Source organism: Cebus imitator, unplaced genomic scaffold, assembly GCF_001604975.1.
Source record: "Cebus imitator isolate Cc_AM_T3 unplaced genomic scaffold, Cebus_imitator-1.0 Scaffold122, whole genome shotgun sequence".
NCBI classification, from domain to species: domain Eukaryota; kingdom Metazoa; phylum Chordata; class Mammalia; order Primates; family Cebidae; genus Cebus; species Cebus imitator.
The window spans coordinates 5,101,859-5,112,363 of NW_016107437.1; the positions used below are offsets into that span (position 1 = coordinate 5,101,859).

The 10,505-nt window shown below is 42.4% G+C and overlaps 1 protein-coding gene across 4 annotated transcripts in view; it reads left to right on the forward strand.

The window, feature by feature from the left end:
• Positions 1-10,505, forward strand: part of MRTFB (myocardin related transcription factor B) — a 209,757-nt gene that overhangs the window by 188,136 nt on the left and 11,116 nt on the right. For 3 of the 4 annotated variants that reach the window (XM_037742530.1, XM_017540003.2, XM_017540008.2), the window contains 4 exons: positions 202-1,239; positions 2,637-2,792; positions 5,252-5,410; positions 5,745-5,882. In XM_037742530.1, the coding sequence (XP_037598458.1) occupies positions 202-1,239; positions 2,637-2,792; positions 5,252-5,410; positions 5,745-5,882 (1,491 nt within the window). The remainder of the gene's footprint in view (positions 1-201; positions 1,240-2,636; positions 2,793-5,251; positions 5,411-5,744; positions 5,883-10,505) is intronic. The other variant, XM_017540009.2, reaches the window with a different exon arrangement.

Here is a 10,505-nt window from a genome sequence, read left to right on the forward strand (position 1 = left end):
TCACAACAAGAATCCTATTTTCCTGTATTCTGGAGAATCTGTCTTAAAAAAAAAAAAAAAAGAAAAAAACAGTTCCACTTTCAGGTGTGCAGTAACACGGAGTTTTCTGATAGACATAGGCACCTTTTCCATCACAAAAGTGGACTGTAGATTTGCCAGAAAGCTCTAATACCAAGAGATCTGCTGTGTTTGTACCTCCAGGTATCAGAACTGAAGACAGAACTGAAGTTAAGGGGTCTGCCAGTGTCGGGCACCAAACCAGACCTCATTGAGCGCCTGAAACCCTACCAGGAAGTGAACAGCAGCGGCCTTGCTGCTGGGGGCATCGTGGCAGTGTCGTCGTCAGCCATCGTCACCAGTAACCCAGAAGTCACTGTGGCCTTGCCTGTTACAACACTACATAACACTGTGACTAGCTCAGTCTCCACTCTCAAGGTGGAATTGCCATCTACCGGAACCAGCAACACAGCCCGTGTGGACAATGTTCATTCCCCTCTGCCCATTTCACCATCTCCCTCCGAACAGTCCAGTCTCAGTACCGATGACACAAACATGGCAGACACTTTCACCGAGATTATGACCATGATGTCTCCTTCACAGTTCTTGTGTTCATCTCCTTTGAGAATGACAAATAATGAAGACAGTCTGAGTCCCACCAGCAGCACTCTGTCGAATCTGGAACTGGATGCAGCCGAGAAGGATCGCAAGCTTCAGGAGAAAGAAAAGCAAATCGAAGAGCTGAAGAGGAAACTGGAACAAGAGCAGAAGCTGGTGGAAGTGCTGAAAATGCAACTTGAGGTTGAAAAACGAGGGCAGCAGCAGCGGCCCCTGGAACCCCAGCCCAGTGCCCCAGGTCATTCTGTCAACAAGTCAGATCAGAAACACAGCAGCCTTGGCTCCTCCATCAAAGATGAGGCCTCACTCCCTGACTGCTCCAGCTCCAGGCAGCCCATCCCAGTAGCCAGCCACTCTGTAGGCCAGCCCGCCTCGACAGGTGGCCAGACCCTTGTTGCCAGAAAGGCTGTGGTTATCAAGCAGGAGGTCCCTGTGGCCCAGGCAGAGCAGCAGAGTGTCGTCTCGCAGTTTTATGTGAGTTCCCAGGGACAGCCACCGCCTGCCGTTGTTGCTCAGCCCCAGGCTTTACTGACCACGCAGACTGCTCAGCTGCTGCTCCCAGTGTCCATCCAGGGTTCAAGTGTCACCTCAGTGCAACTCCCTGTAGGCAGCCTCAAACTCCAGGTGTGAAGTGTGTCTTCTAACTACTTTGCCTCACAGCATGCATGGAATGCAAACCCTGCTAAGAAGGGAACCATACCTGAGCTCTTTCATAAATGCATCCAGAGCAGACCTCAGTTAGAGAAAACGTGTGCATGTGTGAGAGGGCTATTCAAAAATCTGAATATCTAGCACTGTTTTTATATAGTAAAAACACACACAGGGTGTTTTTCTAGTTCTGTTACCTTTAATGAACACAGTATCATCCATGCAGACATTTTTTACATGCCAGTGATGTGATCATTGTGATCACAGTCTCTGCTGCTTAGCACTCTTTCTGTGCAAGGCACGGCATTAAGTACTTTAAATGGCCAGCTTCACTTAATCCTCCCTTCTCCTAGAAGATCTAAATGATACCATCCATCTCTGGATGAGGACACTGAGTTCCCCAAGAATGGAAGTGGCATTTAAACCCAGGTGTTCTGCCTGCAGAGCCTTTACTCTTATGCCCATTCTTATATTCTGCATCCTATACTTAGTTCTGAAAAGCCACTGCTAACATGAAGAAGCCTAAACTAAGGAAAACGTGGCCACAAATTTAAGAGTGAGGGTGTTATTGAAAGAGATGAGAAAACACTAATGAGCATGAAATTCCCTTTTGTGCCTACATATGTATTTACCTGAGCTATGCATATGTCATGCAGTTTTGTTAAGTTTTAACCAAGCATGCATTACGAATGAGCAAGAAACCATTTGGACCGCTGCTCCTCAACCTTGACACCCAAATACCTGAAACAGTAGAGAGGAATCATCTTGTACCCCTATGGTTAGGAGGCAGGGCCGGCAGGGCTCGCAGACACTTTGGCATGTACAAAAAATCTAATTCCTCTGTTTAATCTTCAGGGTATCTGTTAAAGTCTATTTAAATCCTTAAAACAAATGTTTCAGTCCAAATCTTCCATTGCTTTTGTAGAAACAAAAACTATTATTCTTGGGTCTGAGGGTACCTGGCCTGTTGCTGGCTCTCCTTTGGGAGCGCACATGGAGCTTACAAGAAGGAAATGGGACAGTTAGGTCTCACAAGTTTCCTTGTTACTATTAAAGTCTTAACAGTACCTGAGCTATTATGCGTAGAACTGCCCTAGGTTCTTATTTCCATTTCCACTTTCTCAAAATTTACAAATGGAAATCTTAGCTACTTAGGAATAATAAGAGCATTCGGTGACTGCGCTGGTGTTACCCTCTATGGTTTAGAATCATCAAGATTCAGATTCCTGTGCAGATGAAGTGTGTATCTGTAAACTTGGTCTTATTTTATTTACGTACAATTCCCAAGTGACCAGTGGTTCTACATCTGAATTATGATTTCTAACTTTGATTCTGACAATTAAATTGATGTTTTTCTTCAATTCACCTCCTAGACTTCACCACAAGCCGGAATGCAGACTCAGCCTCCGATAGCAACTGCTGCACAAATATCAACTGCTGCCTTGGCCCCAGGCTTAGCCCCAACTGTACCTCAGACACAAGACACGTTCCCACAGCATGTGCTCAGTCAGCCTCAACAAGTCAGAAAGGTTCGTAAATGCCACTGAGCAATAAACTGTCACTGATTTTTACCATCCTCCGATCATCCATTCAACAAGCATCTTGGTAGAAGCTTTGGGAAGCTCTTGTTCGTTCTGCTCTGTGATCCATCTCCCATAGAATAAGCTTTATGTGGATGCCATTTGGCTGCATTTTCTAGTTATTTGGAATGGAGAAACAACTTTTCGTTACTAAAGATAGTTCACCTTCATAGTTAACCCCTTTAACAACGGAAAGTTTCAGAAGTGTTTATCTTCATTCCTCATGTATTAAATGTACTTAATTTTAAAATAATTTTTTTTAATTAAACATATTATAGAAAGCAATATATGTTGTTCCCTTGGAAAAGGTATTTCAAGATGAAAAATATGCTTCTAAAACTTTTATGCTGAGTAAGATCTTGAAATATATTTTTAAGAGTGTGCCCAGAAGGTCTTATCAGTCCCAGTTCACCGTTGCCTAGGTATTTGGCCTACATGCAAAATTCACTTACCCTGAGAGTCAATTACCTCATCTTTAAAATGAAGTTGGTGGCCTAGGATTCAGTGTTCTCTATACAAATTCCTACCAAAAAAAACTCTCCCACATTCCCCATTAGCCAGTAGGTGGAGCTATGTGCACATCTCCTTGTCAGAAAAATCTTAGGCCTCAAAAACAGGTCTTATCTTTTAAACCTTTAAAATTATTAATCCCAGAGTTTTACTCTTCAACACAAAAGAACACAGACAATTAGTTGTACCTGTGATCTGCCTCAGGATAGTGTGAACTGTCTGGGTTAAACCAGCTTTAGGGACAGACAACAGCAGTCACATGTAACACGTGTACCGCTTGAGATTCCCCTTTGTGCAAGGAATCATGGTTGTATGTTACTACTGAGTTTGGGGAAAGCTGAAAATACCATTTTAGTATAATTAAAAGCTTAGTATATGTTCAAATGTTAAGACGATTGGAAGGAAAGGGAAAAATGGTATGTAGAAAGATAAATTAGGGCTTTTTTGCTTTTTTTTTTTTTTTTTTTTTTTCAAAATACTAGAATTAGGAATCATAACTTCTAGTGTAAAGGAATTTTTTTTTAACCAAATTTAAGGAAATTTTATTTTTTCAAATAGCAGTGTATGTACAGAACTCATCACCATGGAGGTTGTACTCTTTGAAGAATATACATAGAGACATTCTGGCTTATGAAATAGGTTTTTCAGAATATTAGTAGTACAGAACATGTTAAATATTTTTATGAGCGAACCGAGTTCTGTGAAGTAGTAAGTTTCAGCAATACAGACGTATGTTTATAAAAGACCCTAAAACGTGTAGCTCTTGATGGAGGTGCTAAACAAAACATTTTAGAGTTCCACAGCAAGAAGTTCTCACCTTTGCCTGTTGGAACAGAAAACAGCCTCTCAGAAGGGGGCCAGTTTTAAATTGGGCCTTGCTTGTATTTGAATAAATTTTCAAGAAACTGGAAAATTGAATGTGACCACAGCATAGTTGAGGTTTTTAGGTAGGATGGAAAAGGGGCCAGGTAGTAAGAAACTTACATGCCAGCGAAAGATGAGGGTTCTACCCAAATCAGGAGAGTCAGTGAGTATGGTAGGGGCTGTGCCTTGAGAGCACCTTACACCAGTGGGTGGGTAGGTAGGGGGCCTGCGCCACAGGGCTGCTGCAGAATCCTTGTGATAAATAGTCAGGGCCAGGCTCAGGACAGCAGAGAGCAGAGGCATATTCAAGAAGCATTGCTGAGATGTGTGCACACTGAGAGAGAAAGCAGAATTGACCGATAGTCCCATTTACCTAAGTTTTAAAAAAAAAAAAAAAAGAACTTTTTTTTTTTCCTTTAGAAGCTGAGAAGCAGGAGGTAATGCTGTTGGAGAAAAATCCATTTGGAATATTTTAAATTTCAGGTATCTAGGACGATGATGTAAGTGGCTTTAATGCCTGGGAGCAAGGTTGGAAGCAGAGCAGTGGCTCAGGATTACAGGCTTAATCATGGCCATTCAAGCCTTGAGAGTAGATGAGATCACTTTAGAGAGGAATAGAAGAAACTCAGCTATCATTTAAGAGGAGAATTGTAAAGAGCAAACACTATTTTTCCACAAAGCTCTGTCTGCACCACTATCAAAGGCAAGTTACTGCGTAAAAGGACCACTTATGCTCGACTACGGGGTAAGCAGACCCTGGTCTGTAGGCCAAATACAACCCACCACCTGTTTGTGTGGGTCAAGTTTTATTGGCACACAGCCACACCCATTTATGTGTACTGTCTGTGGCTGCTTTCAGGTCGTCATGGCAGAGCCAAGTGGTAACAACAGAGCCCAGGTAGCCCACAAATCGTAAACTATACTTAGTGGCCCTTTACAGAAGTTTGCTCACCTCTGCTGTAAAACATGGTTTTCTTTACTTCATTAGGAAAAGCCAAAGAACAAATTAATGGAGAAATATTTATCTATTACAGGTTTTCACAAACTCATCATCAAATACAGTTCTTCCATATCAGAAACATCCTGCTTCAGCAGTCCAGCAGCCCTTTATTAATAAAGCCTCCAACAGCATTCTTCAATCCAGAAATGCTCCGCTTCCATCTCTGCAAAATGGACCTAACACACCCAGCAAGGTAACCCTGTGAGGCATGTGCATCAATGACGGTGCTACAGGAACATAAAATCATTCCAAACCCTAGTGCTTTGGGCTTCGAGTGACTATCAGTATTAATGGGATAACATTGTTGAAAATACAGTGATGGTAACTTGTGAAGGAGGAGCTCAGCTCTTATTACAGTGAAGATGATCCTTCCCACATGAGGTGGCCACCAATGCTGTCAGCCTCACAGGTGCTTAAAAGAACCTGCGAATTTGGCCACTACACAGTGAACAGCAGAGCCAAGTCTAGCCAGGGAAAGAGGGTTTGTTGCCAAGAGGTAATATGTGCTCCTCCTTTATTTGACACAGCCTAGTTCACCCCCGCCACCCCAGCAATTTGTTGTCCAGCACTCTCTATTTGGGAGCCCAGTGGCCAAGACGAAAGATCCCCCCCGCTATGAGGAGGCCATCAAGCAGACACGCAGCACACAGGTCCCCCTGCCAGAGGTAAGTGAGGGCAGGGTCACCGTGCCTAAGGCTACAGTGGATGTGCTCACCGTCAATCTCAAGCAGACCTATACAGAATCCCTTGTCTGAAACTGACTTGCCTCAATAGAAATACAAAAATAATGGCCTGGAGCCTTGTATTTTACATGGTTATTTAAAATCAAAATGTCATTTATCATGAAGACCCTAAACATTTGCTTTCAGCAGCAGTATAACTGCATTTACTATTTATTCAGCAATTTACTGTTTGTACCCTCAAAACTTTTTTTTTTTTTTTTTTTGAGACTGAGTCTCACTCTGTCACCCAGGCTGGAGTGCAATGGCACCATCTTGGCTTACTGCCACCTCCGCCTCCCAGTTTCAAGTGATTCTCCTGTCTCAGCCTCTCAAGTGGGTGGGATTACATGCACCCACCACTGCACCCAGCTAATTTTTTGTATTTTTAGTAGAGACAAGATTTCATCTTATTGGCCAGGCTGGTCTCAAACTCCTGACCTCATGATCCACCAGCCTCAGCCTCCCAAAGTGCTGGGATTACAGGCGTGAGCCACCGTCCCCATCAGGGTTTGCCTCTTAACTTTTCCTTTGGGGTAAGGACATCAGTCATGTTAGGGATAGATGTGATTATGACCAAAACACATATTTTGTACAGGTCCCTTCTTTTCTAAAGCCACCATGTGTCACGCCAGCATCAAAGTGACACATGGTATCACTCTTCCACCTGGCTGACATTCAAAGCCACTAGCACCTAAATTGACTTGGTCCTGCTTCATCTCTCTCTGGTCTCTAGCAATCTCTGCTCCCAGCAGGCCAGCCCATCCAAACGACTGTGCTCATACACTGAGCGAATGCACTGGAGGGGAACAGAGCTGAGGTTCTCCTGGTTTCACCACACATAATACCCACATGGTGACCATGTAGCCTCTGAGCCTTCCTCATTTCACTGATAAAACAGGAATAGCCCCAACTAGACCAAGCAATGGAAGAAGTTAGGGTTCCTATTTGTAAAAGCATATGGCCCATGATAGGTACCTAGTCACAACCGTACTTGTCATACATTACCCTAAATACTCCTCTAATCTCCCTGCCTCTCTAAAGCTTTCTGTCAAAGCTTAAAACTAACCTTACATTCACAGGAGAACCCCAGCCTCATAGAGGGTACAAGGAGTGGCCCTGATGCCACTCCAGGGGTGCTAAAGGTGGACACCAAGAGATAGTATCTGAGCGGAACTGTTTATTACCCACAGCAAACAACAGGATCATCAGCGCAGTTGTGCCAGTTCCCCCGCTCCTATGTTGCGGGGGGTAATTTGTTGGGGCCACATAGTGGCTGTGCATGCAGTGGGTCAAGCTGCATCTAAGGAACGTGGCCAAGGGCTGGGTGCTTTTTTCTAGCAAGCAGCAAACAAGCCAGTCCCTCACCCAGGGATTATCAGTCATGCCTATGCTGCCTTGACCCCCTTGGTTGCTTGAGTGACCATCTGCCGAAGCTGCTCAGTCCAGGGGACAGTGTCCAGTGTCAGTTTGCCCCCCCCCCCACTCCCCACCAAGGACATGCAGGGATATTAAGGGCCCATGGAGGACTCCCTCTTGGAGGACGTGGAAACTACCACATGCTTCTTTGTATTCACGAGTACTGAGGGAACTAACTTAGAGTTGTAAGAAGTCCCTTTAGTTACAGACTCAGCAAAGGCCCTTGTGTATGAGGGAAAAGTCCGATTTCAAAGATAGGTTCAAACGTTTGCTATAATAAGTAAAATAGGCAGTGCTGGACTACACTGTGCTCCCTCATGGTCCATTCCGAAATGACATGTATTTTCTTCACAGGGCAGCAGAGATGAAGGGAATTCCCAAGAGCTTAAATGCAGTTTTTAAGAAAAAAGAAGAGATAGCACCCATCCTTCATAAGTCCTGCTTACTTAATGAACCTTCCCCTGTAACCTAAGACAGCTGACTGGAATACCTGGTATTTACATGTCTCTGGGTTCCTGTTCATACACTGAAGGAGACAGGTTCTACATACTGGTTTTTGATTATTCAAAGGAGCAGCCACCTGGAGGACCTCCTTATATGCCATTTAGCACTAAACTTCCTTTAAGTATGTTTACTCAGACTCCCAATTCCACTACTGGGTAAGTAAGGCCCTACCAGTTCAGTCTTCCCACAGATAATCGCTATTTATCTTGATCATGACACAAAAAGCAACTAACTACCTGAAGGCATTGAACAGTAAATAGCAGCAGTCAGTATCTGGTGGGGAATCCACACTCAAGAGAGTGATGTGGCCTGAGGTCCCTCTCTTTGCCGCTTTTACTCTGGGATCAAGCTAAGTGGTAGGGTTACTGGTGGAAAAGCCTTGGTCTTTACAGTCTGGGAATCCAGAGAACTGAATTGAGAGCAACCAGAGGGAAAAAGCTAGAGAGAAGATCCCCAAATTCTGTGTGCCCACATCTCTGGCTGACTCCTAAGCCATACAGGCATGGAATAGACACACAGCAGCTCAGCTGAAGACAAAAGATCTAAAGTGAGATTGGAACATCTACCCAAGAAAGATTTTGAAGTTTCCGTCTAACCAAGTTAATAGCTTGCTAAAACAATAGAAACCATTCATCTGAGAATAACAGCAGAATTCACAGTTGTCACAATTTAACATCCATAACATTTATCCATTACATGCATCATACAAAAAAATCAGGAAAATGTAAACTATTCTCAAAGGAAAAAGGCTGAGACCAATCCTAAGCTCATCTAGATGTTAGAATTTGCAGGCAAGGATTTCAAAGCAACTACTGTTACAACCATCCTCAATGATGTAAAAGGAAGTATGTTTGTAATAAATGAAAAGGGATCCATACAGATATAGAAATGGTTTTTAGGAGAACTAAATGGAAATTCAAGACCTAAAAAAAGTACAATATCTGAAATGAAAAAATAATATAAATAAGTTTAGCAGAATGGAGATGGCAGAGGAAAAAATGTCATGAACCTGAAGATAGATCATAACTTACCTAATCTGAGTAACAGAGTGGGGAAAAGTCTTTGTTTTTTGGGTTTTTTTTGTTTTTGTTTTTGTTTTTGTTTTGAGACAAAGTCTTACTCTCATCCAGGCTGGAGTGCAGTGGTGCAATCTCGGCTTAATGCAGTCTCCACATCTGGGATTCAAGCGATTCTCCTGCTTCAGCTTCCCGGGTAGCTGGGATGACAGGTGCCCACCACTACACCCAGCTGACTTTTTGTATTTTTAGTAGAGATGGGGTTTCACCATGTTGGCCTGTCAGGTCTCGAACTCCTGACCTCGTGATTCACCCACCTCGGCCTCCCAAAGCCTAAGAACCCTGTTATGTAATTCAAACAAACAGTCTAGCCTAGGTAGAAAACAAGTCCCAGAAGGAGAAAAAAGTACTGGAGAAGCAAGTATTTGAAGAAACAATGGCTGTAATTTTCACAAATATGATGAAAGACAAATGTATAGCTTTGAGATGCCTGATAAGTTGGATATATCAGATCAAATTGTTGAACAAACAGAAAATCTTAAATGCATCAAGAAAAAAAACACATTACACACAGAGCAAACAACTATTTGATTAATCCCAACCTTTCATCAAAAGGTATGGAAACTGGTAAAGAGTCCAACAGCATGTTTAAAAGTTTTTAGGGGGGAGGAAGTGGAAGCGATTGTCAACCCAGAATTCTGTATCAAGTTAAACTATATCCACTATCCTCAGTGATGTAAAAGGAAACCTTAAGAATGAAAGTGAAATAAAGATGCTTTCAGATAAAGAAAAATTGAGTTAATTCATCACCAAAGATAACATTGTCTTGAGGAGCTTATAGCATGTGTGGACAATACTTAGAATAATTAATAAACGGTGGGGGAGCGAATAAGTGGATCTGTATGGTTGCAGGAGCTGTATTTTATTCAACGTACAACATTAAGTAGCCTATGAGAAGTTAAGGATATGTATTACATATCTTTGGTAACAATTTTAAAAATACAGGATAGCTTTAAAAAACAAAAAAATAATGAAAAGATCTAGCATGTTTTCCTCATACCTACAATCTCAATACTTTGGGAGGCCAAAGTGGAAGGATCACATGAACCTAGGAGTTTAAGACCAGCTTGGGCAAAATGATGAAACCCCATCTATACAAAAAAAGACAGATTAGCCAGGTGTGGTTGTGTACACATGTAGTCCAGCTACTTGGGAAGCTGAGGCAGGACTATCACTTGATCCCAGGAAGTTGAGGCTGCAGTGAGCCTAGATTGCGTCACTGCACTCCAGCCTGGGTGACAAAGCAAAACTCTAAAAAAGAAAAGAAAAATTAGAATACAAAAATGTCCAATTTATTTTAAGGACAGGAAAGAAAAACAGGATAACAACAAAACAAAAATAAAGACAGGATGAATAGAAGACAAATACAAAATAGTAAACCTAACCATGTCAATAATTACAACACATAATGCAAAAATTGTCAGAATGGCTAAAAGAAGTCAGACTCAACTATATGCGGTTTTAAGATGTGTCTGCAAATTCTGTCACATTTCTCCCTGGGTTGGATTTAGCAACTCACCTTTTTTTTTTTTTTTTTTAGGTTTTGGGCCCTAACTCACTTTCTAAATTT